This window comes from Miniopterus schreibersii (assembly GCF_964146895.1).
Source record: "Miniopterus schreibersii genome assembly, chromosome: 13".
Lineage (NCBI taxonomy): Eukaryota > Metazoa > Chordata > Mammalia > Chiroptera > Miniopteridae > Miniopterus > Miniopterus schreibersii.
Genome location: NC_138113.1, coordinates 35,612,285 through 35,630,006, shown reverse-complemented (window position 1 = coordinate 35,630,006; position 17,722 = coordinate 35,612,285). Strand labels below are relative to the sequence as shown.

At 41.3% G+C, this 17,722-nt stretch overlaps 1 protein-coding gene across 3 annotated transcripts in view; it reads left to right on the top strand.

The window, feature by feature from the left end:
• SPRED2 (sprouty related EVH1 domain containing 2) overlaps positions 1-17,722 on the top strand; it is a 104,743-nt gene that overhangs the window by 62,068 nt on the left and 24,953 nt on the right. For all 3 annotated transcript variants that reach the window (XM_081157015.1, XM_081157014.1, XM_081157016.1), the window contains one exon: positions 13,104-13,281. In XM_081157015.1, coding sequence (XP_081013141.1) covers positions 13,104-13,281 — 178 coding nt within the window. The remainder of the gene's footprint in view (positions 1-13,103; positions 13,282-17,722) is intronic.

The window sequence follows — 17,722 nt, the reverse complement described above, 5'->3', positions numbered from 1 at the left end:
AACCAATAGTGTTGATGCTGATACCATTGCTATAACTTAGCACTTTCCTTTTGGTTTGACGGCTTGCTTACTTAGGTGTAAAGGCTTCTTAATCTTATTAGTAGATGATCACTAGGTTTGCTCTTTTTAGAGCTATTCAGAATCCAGTGGTATCGAATTCCAGGGTCACCAAAGTGAAGCCTAAATCAGGAGTTTAAGAATTCTTCCTTGCTTGCCCTTTCCTCCCACCCCATACCCAGGTAGGAAAGCTTGGCCAGAGCTGAATAGAACAGGCCATTCCCACTGGAAGATGGAAGAGGTTTCTCTTAAGGAGACTCTCAGTAGGCAATAAAAACCATTTGGAAATAGAACTGTGATTCAAGTATTTTAGGACTTGATTAGACTTTCCTACTGCTCACTCGTTTGTTTTTCCTGTGGGGAAACTACATTCCAATTTCAAACAACTGATTTACAAAAAAGCTTTTGGACACGAACTCATTTGTGTCATTGAAGCATCCCAGACTCAACATGAAACTCCAAGTGCACAGAATTGCTTTATCAAAGGTCTGCAAATAAATGTCTTTCCCCATTTTTAAATTAAGCAATTGCTTCATTACCTTTTGCTACTGAGCAGCTGTCTCAAGTCAGTTGGTAAAACATATAGATGAACTATTTGGGAGAAAAGAGGCAGATCCCCTTTCTTCTCTTCTTTGCCTGCATTTGTCCCATGAAGTCTTGGGGATTTTCTTCTGTGTGACTGGGAAGAATCTCACATTTATGAATGTGTAAACCCAGTCAGATTGTGAAGTTGTACCTATTTTACTCAATGGTTCTTATTAAACTTATTAAAACTCAATTTCAACATTTTCTTGTTTTTTCAAAGCACTTTGGTAGACTAGTTTCACCCCTGGGAACTTTATAATTGCGTAATAACACTTGCACTGAGAGAACATATCTGTTAGTTTGTCGTGGTTTCAGGTCTTTGTGGTTTCGGGGGTTTTTTCGATTCAAAAGATATTTTCGGTTGCCATTTTACTGCTGAAGTTTTCTGATCTGCTTTTGTAGAATATTTGTGTGGCTTAAATTTGCCAAGCCCTCTGGCACAGCTAAAGGACTCTTAAAGGCATGTTATTTTTATTATGTGTGTGTAACACAATTTTTAAAAGGGACCTCAAAGTTCATTGAGCCCCTACCCCTCATTTTACATATGAAGAAACTGAGGCTGACCAGCAGAGTCTGGGGTGCCTCACCTGGGAGTGAGGAGGAGATGTGCTCTAGAGGGTAAATCTGCTGACCTACTGCACGACTTACACTGATAGATCCAAAAATGAGGATTGCCTCTGTCCGTGGGACACTTTGCCAAGCTGAGCAGGACCCCCCAGTCCCACTTTTTTTTTTTTCTTTTCACGTGGCTGTTTCATTAGTAATACCTCTTCTTTTCTCCTTATAATTTCTTTGACAGTTGGTTGCCTATCCAGTAAATTTTAAGGGACTAAAGAGAATAGCTTCTCTTATATCTCCTAGATCACCTGGCTTGGATATTGGAACCTTTGCCACAACACAGGTTCCCTTTAAAACAAAGTGCCAGGGAGAAGGGCGGTCTATAGAAAGCAGAACTCAGTTCCTTTCTTGTTCCCGTGCCAGCGACCTTGAACAAGCTCTTCCTCCAGGGTGGATTTTAGGTTTGTCATCTAAGTGAGGGGTCTAGGGCAGATGGTTTTTACAATTCTTTCTAGCTTAAAAAGTGGGTATCTAACTTGTTTGGGTGACTTCACTAGTCCTAGTCAAAGACCTAAAGTCCACCTGCAGACCCACCTCTACTCCAGCCTCTACCTGGTAAATGAAGAAATATCCAGAGTTCTTCAGAGAACAGATGGCTCCCTTGCTATGTTTCTTCGTGTTAAGCCTTTCCTCTTTGATGAGGAAGGTGGCAGAACCCTAGAAGAAAGGGAACTAAGTGAATTGGTAATTCTTGCCATTCACATCCTTTGGAATATAGGGAGGCTCTTAAAATCCACTCAGCCTATTGCTAGCACAACATGCTAACTTTCCTGCCTGTGGGCTAAATTATCGCCTCCCTTTGTTTGAGAACAGGTCTTATTAAGGACTGGCTTGTAAAGGATTTTGTAGGTTTAGAATTTGGTATTAAGTAGTTTGCTAAAGTAATTTCCGTCCTTTTGACCGTGGTTTGCTTTGGGGATTGGAAGGGATGGCAGGTGGCAGGTAAAAAAATGGGAGGTGTGTCCTGGATCTTGCAAGGAGAAATAACTGGACCTTTCAGTGTCATTATCGGCATCTTCTGGGGTCCCTGTTGATCTTCATTTAGAATGTCACACTATAAATTTTCTTTTTTTCTCCTTATGAAAGTCTTCAGTTTTTTCAACAAAAATTTTGCTGAAAGAGGTGCGTAATCAACACTCACCAGCTCCTGTCTGCTATTAGCATTTTGCTATTATTGCTTTATCCTCAGGTGCCTATCCCTCTTTCCCTCTCTCCATCCAAGATGCCCTGTTACTTTTTTATGCATCTCAAAGTAAGTTACAGAGATTAGTGGGCTTCTCTTTTAGCATCTTAGCATGTGGATCATTAAGTAAGCTCTTCCTTTGTTTTCTCCAGTTCAGTGAGAAAAAACAATTTTCTGAGAAAGTCAGGCACAGAAGTTCAAGGGCAGCAATTTAAAGACCCAAGTTAGAGATTATTAACTTTAAACAAACCCGCTTGCTATTTGTGTTAAAGTACCAATTTTTCTATTACATGTATACTTTAATGTGGTGAGAGTTAATTTTGTTTAGTAATTTATTAAATTTGTTTAGTAATTTCCATTAGCTGACTTTTGGGGGTTTAAATGTGCATTGTAAATGCTATCTTTAGAAGGGTGTGTAAAAACGGAAAAACTGCTTTCAAAGTGAAAAGTAGGAGAAGAAGACAGAGCTCTCCAGGGATGGGTTATTTTTTTTAAGTTGGTAATCCTTTGATCCTGATTAATTATGAACTCCACTGAACTGTGGGCTCAGCAAAGCAGCAGACAATAAAAGCAAAATTAAGAACCTGGATTTCAGAATTCGGCCTCTACCCTCCTGGACTCTCTTGTCTCCACTTCATACCGTTATTGCCCTTTAGGATAGAACCATTTTATTCCATAAGAAGCAGTCATTTTGTTTTGGTTTGAATAAAGTTTTCATTTTTTAAAAGTAATTTACTCATATTAAAGTTGTCCGTGTTTGGGTGATTTTTGACAAAACTCAGAAGTCTCCTATAGATGCCTTGAATATTAATGAACTGTTGTGGTAAAATCATACCATTGTTTCCTAAAATGTTTCTGCTAATCTTAAAATACCCGTGTCAACATTTAGAGAAATTGTATGTAACGCTATGATAGAACTCATATTTTAATGCAGAGAATCATTTGATGCTGAATTTTTATAAGTAATCTTTTCTGAACAATTTTTTTAACTTTGTTGAATTGAGTGGAATTGTAATTTTAAAAAAATTAAAATTGTATTATATTTAGTTTTTTGTTGTTGTTGTTGGAGGGTAGTATGAGCTAGTTTCATTTCCTGGAGCCAGTGTTTTAAAACTCAAAAATAACTAAAAATGTTTACCACAGCCTATTATTAAAGAACTTACCCACTGTCTAAGTACTTGCTAGGTAAGGATACAGAGGTCCCAAGTGGTTGACCAGGAAACCTATCTAGGATGTAAGGGGCATTGACCAGGAATCTCTAGGTTCCTTGGACCCTCAGGGTGGGGAAATTAGGATTTCTGCCGTTAATAGAAATCAGAACAAATGGTTTTCAAATTTCAAGAAAAAAATTATTACCCTCTCCACTGATTGTGCATCTCTTACTGTAAACTAACTATCAAGCCTGTCCTGCCCCATCTCTCCATGCACGACGTCAGCCGGGCCTTTCTTCTCCTAGACACTTCTAAAATTGCCTTTCAGGTACTGAAGCTAAGATTTACTTCAGTGAACGGTTCATTGTCCTGGTCTAAAACTACCCCATGTTATGGTTTTGGGTTGTACGTTAGCAGAACAGCCCTAATGCCTTTATCTTCATTGGGCTATAAGTGATCCGTCATCATGGGTATTAATATATTTAATATTCTTGTGGTTTCCAAGTTTAAGTGCTGAATTTAAATGTCAGTAGGAAAAGTGTTGTTGCTTTAAACTATAGCTCTGTCCTTAAGACATTTGATATGGTAAGTAAATAAAATCAAAAGATTTTTGTAAAAATATATTTACAAAAGAGGAAAAGATTGAGAGTAGTGCAAGTAGAAGCCAGTTGAATCACTCTTTTCTTGTGGAGGATTTAAGCTTGTTCACACAACGGGTGATAAAAGTTTAGAGGTTAAATTAAAATTTTTATTTTAAACACGGTACTGTAGAGTGGAATGAGCCTCTCATAATTTTATAAACCATGTTGAGAAGGAAATCCAAAAGCCAGTGTTCTATAAAGCAATTTCCAGCATGCCCGGGCACTGCTGTGGACATCACCACCTTTCATTCACAGTCTAGGAAGATCTGCCCCAAGAATTGGGGCTCTCACTGAGGTGGGGGCACTGGAGCCACCACAAACTGTGGCTCACCTCGGTGTTGTGGATTTTAGAGCTGTAGGTCATTGCTCCTGGGTTAGATGTCAGAGGATCCCTAATTGCCTCTGGTATTTCCTCAAAGGCCTCTTCAGTCTCTGTATAGCTTACAAGTCTATCTTCCACTCTCAATCTTTGTTCCTTGTGTCTTCACTTCATTTCCTTTCTTTGGCCCTTAAGGATTACAGGACGTCAGCAGCAAAGAAAGAGGAACCAGAGTGAACAGTGCACTGCCCAGTAACCTCAACTTGGGGCAGCCCCAGAGAGTATCCATTCCCAAAGACATCTACAGGGCAGTGCCTTGGCCCCATAAGGGAGAGAATGTGCCAGAATATTCTGTACACTTGCATCCTGGCTCTTATGGCCTGAAAGTATAAGGCAGCACCTGGGAGATTAGAAAACGTGTCTATTTACAGTGCATTGTAATTGAAAGGAAAATATTAGAGGCACAGAGCATGCTGAATCAGCACTGTATATTAAACAAGGTCTGGGCATTTATTTTTTTGTTTTGGGGGGGTTTTTTTGTTTTTGTTTTTTAATATATCTTTATTGATTACAGAGAGAGAACAGGAGAGGGAGAGGGAGAGAGAGAGAAACATCAATGACTAGAGAGTTATTGATCGAGCCCGCAACCGGGCATGTGCCCTGACCGGGAATCGAACCCCCATCGTGTGGATCCTAGATCCACTCTCAACCCCTGAGCCACGCCCGGCCAGGCAGGGGCATTTATTTTGAATCATAGAATCACTAGCTTATAAGAATAGGAGTTTGCAGTAGTTATTCTAACAGAGTATTTTTGTGTTAAAATTTCAATGGGAAAATTAAAATACTAGAGGCCGTGTCTAATAAACTTTAACTCGCTGGGATTGGTTCTAAAGAATGATTTGTAAATTATTACATTTGGTAGTTGTGCCTGTTTCAGACATCAGTCGTGCTGGCAGTGTCCTTCAGAATAATAGAGAAAGCGGCTCTTTCTCATCCGTGCTTTAGAAAGTGTGTGTGGGTGAGTAGTCTATTTATATGCTTCAGTGTAGCTAGGTAGCATCAACAACAAAGATGCGGGTATTAATTGTGGCATGCGGGGATGGGAATGGACATGCCCGTGCTTCCCCTTCTGGGTGGGGTAGAATTTGGACATGGAGGGTTCTGGTGACCTTACGTACTACAGAATTTATTGGTTTATGGTGCAGGACTAAAGTGGGAATTCCTAAAATATTTTCACAGATTCTGAGCCCAGCACATAATAAAGAAGGAAAACCTATTCACAGCCCCTCTGGGTCTCCTACAATATAAGCAGGACCCCTGACTTTCAGCCTAATTGGTTCCTGGGTGAAGGTTACATCCCCAGTCACTGCAAGGCAAGCACTCACAACCACCACCACCTTTGGGGGTACCATGTTATATATTGGGGGTCCATTCCTAGAAACTCATTACCATTTAAAATTACCTAAATTATGAAAATAAAACATAAAAGCTCTGTTGTAACCCTCTGGGGGAATTGCTCTGCATGGGCAAGATGAACTGCAGCATATCAGAAACGCAGGGACACAGTGGAGACTGGACTGCAGGGCCTGCTTTCCTCTGGGTAAATCTGGTCACTGCCAGAGTGCCTTGGCACCATGAGGTGAGAGTCATGGTGTTAGGACTTGTTCAAGTACATAGACTTTTTTTCCCTCCCAGGTGCTGGGGTAGGGCAGTTTTTAGGACAGCTCTCCATCAAGTGTACTTCATGGCTGATTTCACAGATGTTAAGTTAGTGTGGGGAAGTCCTTTTCTTACATGATCTTAGCCCACGTTTGAGCTTCCCCAGCTCTGATATTATGCAAACCAGCTCTTTATTGTTAATCAGTCACCCAAGGATATTTTTTCCATTAATTTTTTTAGAGAGAGTGGAAGGGAGGGAGGGAAGAGAGGGAAAAGGAGAGGGAAAGGGGGAGAAGGAGAGAGAGATCCATTGGTTGCGTCCCAAGCTCACCCCCACAGTGGTGGCCGGGGATGAACCTGCAACCCAGGTACATGCCCTTGACCAGGAATTGAACCCCGCTATCCTTTGTTTGGAGGACTGCCGCCCTGCGGGCTGACACTCTAACTGCTGGGCCACACAGACCAGGGCCAAACCAGTTCTCTTTATGAAGCAAACTAACATTCACAAAATTCTTCTCTGCCTTGTAGGGCCTGCTCATCAGCATTTGAGAGGAGAGCTGGTCCTCTGCAGAAGCAGGCTTTTCCCACCACCGTGTTCTGTAATGCCCTAACCAATACAAGTGGCACACGTTTTGGTAGACATTAAGCAGAGAGAGCAAATATCCTACCTTCAGTGGCTCTCACAGAGCTGAAAATCACGTTCCCAGCACACACAAAACTACATTATGTATAACTTTCCTAGCGTATAAACTTCAAACTATATAAATTTCTAAAACTAGGGTAGTCAACTTTAAAAAAAAGATCTTAAGTAGTTGATACTTAATAATAAAACAGCCACTCATGGAACCACCACTCCCTTAAATAGAATATGACCAATATCTTTGGCTTCTCAACACATTTGATTCTGCTGAAGTATTTTGTTGATTCTTTAAAAAATATATAAATAGACATATTTTATACACATATATTTTATATTTATGTATGTAATTTGATGAAATCAAAGAGCCTTAAGAAATCTATAGGCACAGGTGGATGGGGTGAGTACAGTAAGCAGGGTGCCTGGCTTCCCTGGAGGATTTGGGGTTCTGTGTAGCTCAGTTGGCAGCTGGGGCTGTGCTGGGTGGAAGAGGGAGCCTGAGAGGCTGGATCTTAGCTAATCCCTCTCAAGGTCTGGTGAAGTGGGGAAGGATAGAAAAGAGGGCTGGGAGGAAATGAATGTAATGTTTAACATAATGTGGAGATAAAGATGCCCTGTAATCAGATAAGGGCTGACTGAGGAGGGGGCTGGGAAGTATTTATGGGGGATGTAAAAGTTCCAGTATCCATCCCTGAAATGGAGGGGGAGGAGAAAGGGCCCCCCCCCCCCACAGATGGCAGATGGAATTCTTTTCCTCTACAGGTGTGCCTGAAATGTAGGCTCCAGCCTGGTCTTCGTAATTGCCTCAGGTCCGGTTTGGATTTTCTCCTATTGTCAAGGGCCTGACAGCCTCCCTGCCACTCTGCTCTCACGTAGCTGAAAAAAGCAGTCAGCGGCCAGGGAGGCTGGTCTTTAAAGGACCTGTTTTTATAATCAAAGTCAGCCTTTCAGCAAAAATAATCATGATGGCTACAACTTCTCTGTATCAGACACTTGACCTCTATCACAGCTTTTAACCCTCCGGACTTCCCAGCAGGGCAGAACCATTCCCATCCTCCCTCCCTCCCTCCCTCCCTCCCTCCCTCCCTCCCTCCCTCTCTCTCTCTCTCCCTTTCTCTCTCTCTCCCTCCCTTTCTCTCTCTCTCCCTCCCTCCCTCTCTCTCTCTCTCCCTCCCTCTCTCTCTCTCTCCCTCTCTCCCTCTCTGCAAATAAGGAAGCTGAAGCTCAAAAAGAGGCTTCTCCAGCTACTGAGAAGGTCAAGGCACTGCTGACCTGTCTGGCTCTGAACATTATTTACAGACAGTGTGGCCTCAGCACCATTTCCTACCATTCCTTTGTTTAGTTCTGTAACGTGGCCCATACACAGCCTGCTTTGAATATAGAGAGAACTGAGAACATTAAGGCCTGAGACCCAAACCTTGCTGTGTCACTGTAGAGTCAGCACATCCCCACCCACCAATAAAAATTTAGCTTTGAAAGTGTTAGGATACCACCTACCTCTTCTGTATGTTGAGCGATCACAGGACAGTAAGTCCTGTTTTTACAAATAAGGCCACATGTTGGGAACCAAAACTTTTTCCTTAAACCACATTTAAATGTTAGATCCCCAGCCCAATTTGTAAGAGTCAATTTTACTGAAAATGTACCTAAGGAATGTGGTATTGTTTGGATGGTGGGAGTCAAACACCATTTGTCATAACATTGATTCTTTGGGGCAGTTTAGCTCAAATTCATAAACTAGGGCTCAGTTCAGTTGGTGTGTTTGGACCACATCTGGAACTTTACCAGGTCCTTAATCAGTTACACTGGTTTAGCATTGAGACTTTCAGAAGCATTTTTGTTATTTTTGACAATAACAACATTTTTTTGAAAAATTTCTAAGGCTTACTAGCATTTTCCTTGTGCACATTAGAAAACTAATCTACCTTTGCCCTTCCTGCTCCACCCCACCCCACCCCACCCCCCCAACCAACCCCACATCTGGTTTAAACATGTTTAATTCTTTCCAGAAAGAAAGGGGGAGGAGAGGGGGAAGGGAGTTTTCCTCCCTTATACCTTTTGGTAGTGGAGTTCATGTCGTGTCTGTTCTGGGTGGGGTGAAGTGCCTGAGGAACGTAAATACACCACAGATAGGAAGCAGTTGGCATGTGGCCATGCAGCTGGATTATGCAGACAGCCTTTGCAGCTCTTAGTGCAACACTTTATCCGCCGCCTGTTTTAAATAGCCAGATGCCTCAGTTAGTGCTGGCTGTCAGAGATGTTGCCAGAGGAGATGGGGGGGTGGGGGTGCACTTCTGTCCTTCCAGCCCCAGCACACACACCCCATCACAGACAAGTCTGCCCTCGGGAAGGCTCGTGAGAGGAAATCAGGGCAGGAAAGAGGAGGCTGCAGACCAAAAGCAAAGGCCGAAATTAGCAGCCCCTGTAGCCTGGAAGCCAAGGGGTGGGGTATTTTTTTTTTTTTTTTTAATTTCTAATAAATGAATACTTTTTGGAAATAAGTTTATGGCACTAACATAAGTAATACGAACTTCCTTTTTCATACTTAATCTCCTCAAAGGAAAGACCAGCACACAGCTGCAACACACAAAAAGTAAAAGCATGTTTCAACAAGAGGCGTGTAGAGCTTGTTACCTTGGCGCTTTCCTGTCAGGATGAACCTATATGCACTTACCGAAGATTTGAAAAGCTGTTTCATACCACAGAATCACACATCCTGGTGACCCTTCCTTTTTCTAGAATAAATGGGGTATAGGGGGGGAAAAAGGATATCCTCAAGGTATTTGTAACTAATCTAAACAAATATTATGAAATGTTCTTAATCTCTATGATCTAAAGGAATATGCATGTTGAATCCTGAGATAAATGGATTAATGATGGAAACCATGTGATTTTTTGAAAAATTTCCTTTTCCTGTTTAATGAAAAGGAAATCTTGACCCTATCCCAGTTAAGCTATTGTGGCTCACAAGCAAAAGAGTATTGAACATTTTACATTTTCTCAGGGATTCTGTTAGCTACAAATAATTTTTTCAAAACCTGTTGACAAATATTGTGTATTTAACCCAATCACTGCACAACCTACTATTTGTATATATAAGACACTCCTCTAGGCTCTAGGGATATAGCAGTGAACAAAAAGGGCAAAGTCCCTGTTCTCATGGAGTTTACATTCTAGTTGGGGAAGGTGGGCAAACAAATAGGTCAGAGGTTGACTTAGCAGCATGTAGAAAGACACGGCAGGGTGAGAAGATTTAAGAGGAGTCGTCTATGATGAAATAACCTTGGGAATGAGCCTAGTTGATGTATGGGGAGAAGAGTGGGAAATGGGGTATTAAGTGAAGGAAATAGCATGTGCAAAGCCCTGAGGTAGGAGTGTGCTTAATGTGGAGGACCTTCAAGGACAGTGGGACTAACATGGAATAAGCAGGGAGGAGTTTGGTAAGATAAATGCTAGACTTTTGACTTTTACTTAGAGTAATATAAGGAAACTATTGAAGGATTTGTTTGAATAGCGTGCCATTGTCTGAGTTACCTGTCTATTGTCTTAGAAAGTTAGGCAAGCACGGAAGTAAGAAGGCCAGTTAGGCTATTGCGATAGTCTGAGAGGTGATGGCAGCTGGGATCAGGGCAGTGTTGAGGGAGGTAGTAAAAAATGGATTCTGGATGTATTTCAAAGGGAGAACCAGTAGGATAGGAAGACGTTGGGAATCAGGAGTTCAACCTGAAATATGTTGATTGAGGTGCCTACTAGACACCCAAGCAGAGAAATCACGTAGGCAGTTGGTTTTGCTGGTCTGAAACATAGGGAAGAGGTCTGGATAGAAACATGAATGTGTGCCTTATTAGCACTTAGAAAGTACTTTAGTTGCAGTTGTTGGCCCTGGCTTGGATTGTGGACGGTTAAGCCACAGTTATCAAAGGAGAGGCAGGGAGTACTGGTACAGAGGAGTAGGCATACTGGTGGGCACAGGTGCAGCGTCTCTTCTGATTGTGTCTATTTTCTCAGTGAAATTAAAGTGAGCTCATCCATCATCTGAGTGGTAGGTGGTAGGAGGACATGTGCAGTAATCTTGGGGATGGATTAGGGGAACGTAGCAGGATGCTCAGTGGCACTTAAGGACCCCTTGAGGTTAGTGGTTATGACTTTAAAACTAGACCTATAAGTTAAACAGAATGGGGCTTTTCTTCTAACCATGTTCAGCAGCTTGGGTGGGATCATGCAGTTAAATAGATGGTAGGATTTTGCCAGAGTTAGGGTTTTGCCAGGCAATTACAATGAGGAGAGAATAAATGTGTTAAAGGTTTTGTGCAAAAGAGTGTCATAATAGATCATGGAGCTGAAGTTGGGCAGAGAATCAAGTGAAAGTATAAGGAGGGTGGGAAACAGGGTTGGGGGGATGGTAGAGGAAAATGGTCATTACACTAGGTTGTGGCACAGTGGGGTGGAATTACCAGAGTCTGGAGGTGGTGGCTGGAGAGCAGGATGTTTAATATTGAGGTTATGGAAGCTGTGCAGATGTTGGTCAAGACAAGGTTAAGGGTGTTACTAGTCATGGGTGGCTGAGGTTGGATGTAAGACCAGGGCATCGGAGCAGAAGAGTTCCAGAAACTGAGAGGCCAAGGAATTGGAAGGATGCTCTGGGTGAAGAATGAAATTACAAAGAGTCATGACTGGGATCGTGGTGGAGAGATGGACAGTGAGCAGACTTGCTAATGTCTCACGGAATGCTAGGGAGTGACCAGAGGCCTGTGGAAGATTGAAAGGTAGCGGGGGTGTGGTCAGACTTGGGAGCTTCAGAGGATCTGGACAGAGCCCACTGGCCTGCAGCAGAGGTGACCACCCTGTCTCCTGTCTAGGCTTAGTGGGGAGGGATGAGAGAGCGAGGCCACAGAGGCTCAGCCCGGCGCACCTCTGCATTTAGGTTAAGAAAGTGAAAGGAGCTTATGAGGGACCTGGATGGAATGGCTGGGAGAGGGGAGGGTGAGGAGTTCGTGTTTACTGAGGAAGGATCTTTAGTCTGGGAAGATGAAAGAGGTTCTGGACGTGGATGGTGGGGATGGTTGCAGAAAAATGTAATGTGCTGAATGCCATGGAATTGTACACTTAAAATGGCTAAAACGGTAAATTTTACATTATGTATTTTTTACAACACCAAAAAACAAAGTCTGAGGAAGGGATAGGATGGCGAGGGGGGTGTGGGACCTTGAGTCTGGTGGGCACAGTGAGGAGTTGGGGCACAGTAGAGGGTAAGCTGTAGGGAGTCATGGAAACTCCAGGTGGCTCTGCCTTTGGGGATGAGTGAGGTGATCAGGGACGTGGGGCAGAGGGACTGTCCACAAGGCCTGCGCGGTGGGTTGCAGGCTGCGTGGCCAGGCTCTGAGCCCTGGGCCTGGAAGGCAGAAAGGGGGCGCTCTGTGTTCCCCTGCATCTTTGCGTCCCTGGAATCTGGCACAGTGCCTGACGTATGGAAGATGGGGATATATGTTTGAATGAGTAAAAAATGAATTCTTTCCAAAGAAAGAGAGCAGCAAGTGAGAATTTAATGGTCTTGCTGAAAATCCAAATAAATTTCCCGTAAAGTGACTGAGAATGAAAAGAAGCTAAAGTTGGTCTCTGAAGGAGAAAAGAGGATGTTTGGCGAATGTGCAAAAGAACTTACTGCAGAATTGAAATTTAGACTGGAAAGAACAGAATCAAACAAAAGGTTACACCTGTGTAAAGGGCACTTAAATTGAAATATTTCCCACCCCTGTAAGTGATTGCATGGTGAATTTGTGATTTGGAAATGGTTCTATTGTTATGCTAAATCGGAGGACTATTCGCTTTATAAAATGTTAAACCTTGTTCATTCATTACAAATTAAGTTTTAAGGGTTGAAACCATAATATCCTTTTAAGTTAATAGATTTGTCTTTCCTGACTTACAGATACCAAACCATAGAGATCAGCTGTTTGTTTTATCGTTGATACCACCTAGGAACTGGAGAATGGTATGCCTGCATATATCTTCAAAGACTCACAAATATTTTTAGTTACTGGGCATCTTTCTTTAAATGTACTTTTATATTGAATTTAAGTGTTTTTGTTTTTTTCCTAAAAGTAGGGCTGTCTTTGAAGGTAGCTGCCAGGCATAGATTTCCTTTTGACAAGTCCAGCAAACGCTGGCTGGTGGTCGGGCATCTTGCTTTGTGAAATGTGTCCTGCAGCTACCAGACCATTGTCATGCCCCATTCTTCTTGTTGTCGTTTTAGTGACAGCTATATTGTGCGTGTCAAGGCTGTGGTTATGACCAGAGATGACTCCAGCGGGGGATGGTTCCCACAGGAAGGAGGCGGGATCAGTCGCGTGGGGGTCTGTAAGGTCATGCACCCCGAAGGCAATGGACGCAGCGGCTTTCTCATCCATGGTGAACGGCAGAAAGACAAACTGGTAATGGCAGATGTGGAATGTGGGGATTAAGTCAGCAGCCACTGATTTCTTGACCTTAAATCATAGCCCTCTTCCCGTAGGTTCTTTCTTTCCTTCTTTCTCTGACTTCAAACTCTTGCAAAAGCTTCCAAAGTTACAACTCTGGAGCTGGTGCCAAATTGCAAAAACGTAACCCTGGCTTTCCAGCAAAGTCACTTTTGACCCTATACCATGTAACTCAGATGCTCAAAAGCCGTATATCTATATTTTCGGCAGTCTTGTTTGCATCTTTGATTGATTAAGCTGTCTTTCTGTCACTGTAACAAGATATTCAAAACAAAAGTGTGTTCTTTATTATGAATCAGATCATAGCGAGCTGTTAAATAAGAGTTTTTTAAAATGTAGGTTTTGGGGTGTTTTGTTTTTTTAATGAAGCATGCCATCAAGGTTTGGCTGGTGAAAGGTAAATGGAAAGAAAAAGTGTCATCTGACATTTGGCTACTTCTAAATAAATGTTTTATCTAAAAGATACTGGTAGCCTTTATTTCATAAGGTAATGAATAAAACGTTTGGAAAAAGAAAGTAACAAAGTAGTGGTATCATCCTTTTATAATAATTCTGTGTGCTTAAAAATACACACTTTGGAGTGTAATCATGACCTCACAGGGGTGAGGGCATGGAAATCCATTCAGTTGCATGAAGGAACTTGGATGTCCAGTTCTGTGTTATGAAGGAATCTATGATAGGAAGGAAATTTGAATGTCTAAATCTATTTTTAATTGGTGGTGTGAACCAGCAAGAACACTGCTCCTATCTGTACTTGATCATGGTGTGTATCCTCAAAAGCCATTAGATGACTCAGAATGTACAAGATTGTACAGGATCTCAACAGAGAAAACACAGACACTACAGGACGTGTCTTATATCTGGGACCCTTACCTGTGGCATCTGTTGAGTTGGATGTGCTAATGTACAAATGTAATCTTTTGCAAACACTTATTGTTTTAAAAGTTATGAAGCAGATAAGACAGAACAGTTTTTAAATGTTATATATGGATTAACAGAAATGCTGTTTTCACACTTGATTCATTTCTGAAAATGAAGTAAATGAAAATTTAAAGGGAGAATAGAGCTCTCATTTTAAGAAGTGTGTCTATTTAAGCAGTTCCCTACATAATAGATAATTAAGCATTCTTGTTTTTAAGATATTCACAATAAAGGCAGTGTAACCACACTACCAATATAAAATGAAATTACCTGTTATATAGCTTTGACCCTGTGCTAGCCCTTTAGTCAGCTTGTATCATTGTGTCCTTACAGCAGCCTGTATAATTATACCTGGAGAAATTAAGATTCAGAAAGACTCCTTGTTCTTGGTGACTCATCTTGGGAGTCTGGAACCAGTGTTTGATACTCTGTCACTCTGACCCCAAAGCTGAGCCAAAGTCACATGTGCACAACCACCTTTAGCTCTGATGACGTTTTTTCCTCCTTGTGCATATTTTTATTTTTACATAATCAGAGCTCATAAGCAGTTTTGCATGTCATTGGTTTTCCTGTGATATTCTTGCAAGAAATTTTCCACGTTGTTGTTATCAGGTTGATTTTTTTTATTTGACAATCCCCTTAGCATCAAATATTGAAGTTCTTCCCCCCATACCCGACCCCCCCATATTGCCTGTCTGCATTTGTAGATACCTATCTGCATTTTCCACATTTACTATTTTCTTGGAATAATTTGGGGGTCAAATTTTTATGACTTGATTATTGTACAAAGAGCTGCTACCAGCATATCTGAGAATCAGATATTTTACTTCTTTGCCAATTTGATAGAGTATCAATGGAATCTCATTGTTGATTACTGAGATCAAAATGTTTTTCTGTTTTGTAAATAGTGGCAACTACATTATCTGTTAATGTCCTTCACATATTTACCTATTGGGACCTTACTTTTCTCCTTCATAGGTATATGTGCCCTCTTGTGTACCAAGGATATTAATCTTCATCTGCCCTATTTGCTGCAAATATTTTTATAGTCTTTTGCTTACCTTTTAATTTTAGTTATTTTCCTACAAAAATTTTGAAAGAAAATTTTTTTCCTTTCCCCCTTTTTGTTTTTACTTTTGTGTTAGCAAATTATCTTTTCTGAATGGTTATATCTTTTTAGATCTATTTTTCCCTGGTATTTCTATGGTTTGTCATAGAATATGTCAACCTAAAATGGCCTTTAGATCGTCTCATCCAGCTCCTTCATTTTATAAATACATCTATAAACTTGTACCTTACCACTGACATATAACAATTACAGTTTTGCTGTTTTGTTCAAGGCCCTTTATGTAAATAACCTCAGTTAAATTCCTGCAACTTTCTGTAGGGGGAGGGTACTATTATTATGTCCACGTTGTAGTGGGGAAACTTGGTGCTCTTAGGAATGATCCATTTTCTCTGTCTAGGGCACACAGTCCTTAGCAGAGCCACTAGTGCTTAAATCACACACCCAGTTGTGCTTCTCCATCTCTCCATCCCTCACCTTGCCTATGACACACTCTAGGAAATTCTGGACTTCTATACTCACTGGTACCTAACTCACTCCCTCTGCTCTGACACAGACACAGACACACACACACACCCCTCCTCCCAGCAGCAGCACCCTAACCCCCCCCTCCTCCTCCCAGCAGCACCATCACCACCACCCCACTTTGGAGATACGGTGACTTTTCTTTTGGCCTCCAAGCTCCATGATGTGGCACTCCCACCCACTGGAGAGTATGAACCCATGTGAGAACCCTGCAAGTGGGAAGGTTGTTGAAGGAACCCCTTTCTAAATGGTGGGATTTCAAGGACAGAGTGAGATCACTTTTGGAATAGAGTGGATGGATGGATAGTAGAGTTCCCAGTATTCCAACTAGGTCACAAAGTGCTTTTTCTGATAGAAACTGTGTTGTCAATATTTTTTCCAGTGTAGTGCAGTTCTAGAATTTAAAACATTGGTTTTAAATGTTGAGACCGCTGAACTCAAGTGTCATTGTTTCTATGAGGTCTGTGTTCCAGACATTCGTTCACAAGTTGTTATTGGGATGGTTTTTTGTAAGTTGGGTACAACCCAGGTTTCCTGGGTAATTAATGTAAATTTAAAATTTCTTAGTTCATTCTTATTTGAGATGGATTAGAGGAGTTTACCCCTGAAACAAATCCTGTGAGACCCACCGTAGTAAGATGAACCACAAAATCTAAAAGGTTCATCATGCCAGCAGCCCCTGCCCATGCGCAGGTCCATGAGCTCTTGCCTTTGGTGGGAGTCCCAGATGGCAAAGCTCTTTGAAAGGCAGTATTTGGCAGGATATTGATTGATTTTAAATGTACATACCTTTTTACCTGGCAGTTCTACACCTGAACCCTGACCTATAAAAATAGACTCACATGCAAAGATTTATGGGCAGCAACAGTTTTCAAACATATTTGGTTTCAAGCTCCCTTTACACTGAAAATTTATTGAGGACCCCAAAAAGCTTTTGTCTTTGTGAGTTATAGCTACTAATATTTACCATATTAGGAATTCAAACTGAAAAATTTTGTTAAATCTTAAATAAGTTTTAGCATAAATGACATTCTTTATGAGAAATAACTATTTTCCAGAATAAAAATAGGAGAAGAGTAGTATTGTTTTATGTTTTTGCAAATCTCTTTAATATCAGGTGTAATAGAAAATAGCTGGATTCTGGTGTCTACTCCCTCTTTCAGTCTATTGCAATATGTTGTTTGGTTGAAGTATATGAAGAAAATCTAGCCTCACACAGTTATGTAGGTGGAAAATGGAGAAGTATTTTAATAGCCTTTTCAGATAATTGTAGATATACTTTTTTGATGCTACACCAAAACTCGGCTTGTAGTAGTTTTATGAATGTAGAATCTGAAGCCATATTGAAGAATTTTTCATACTCTCTTGCGTTAAAATCCACTGGTCTGCCTTTCACTCTGATGGGATCTTTTACTCATTCCTGATTTTGTAACACCATGCATTGGTCATTTGGAAAAGAATGGTTTACTGATTTAAGCAGATCTTCCGAATGTTGATATATTTAACTCAACAGTATCAAAAACTCACATTTCTTAAGATCACCACTAATCTCATTAGAACAGTCTTTAACTATTGGGAAGCTGTCCACAATTCTTTCACTTCAAATTTTTTTATTGGCAACAAATACCTCCAGTTATTTTCCTTGAAATGACAGGCTCACTGTGTTCATAGTGAGAAAATACCTGCCAAATACACAAGTCTCAGTAACCGTAGTTCATCTGTCAGTGGTTCTTTCAAGGAAATCCATGAAAATGAAGGTCGCTCAACTCAGCTGAAATTGCACAAGGACTTTTCCTTGAGGTGACTGTCCTCCCATATGCAGCAGAAGTGAAAAGGCTTCGAGTCCCCTTCCCTTTCCCAGCTGTGCACTCGCAAAGCCGCAGT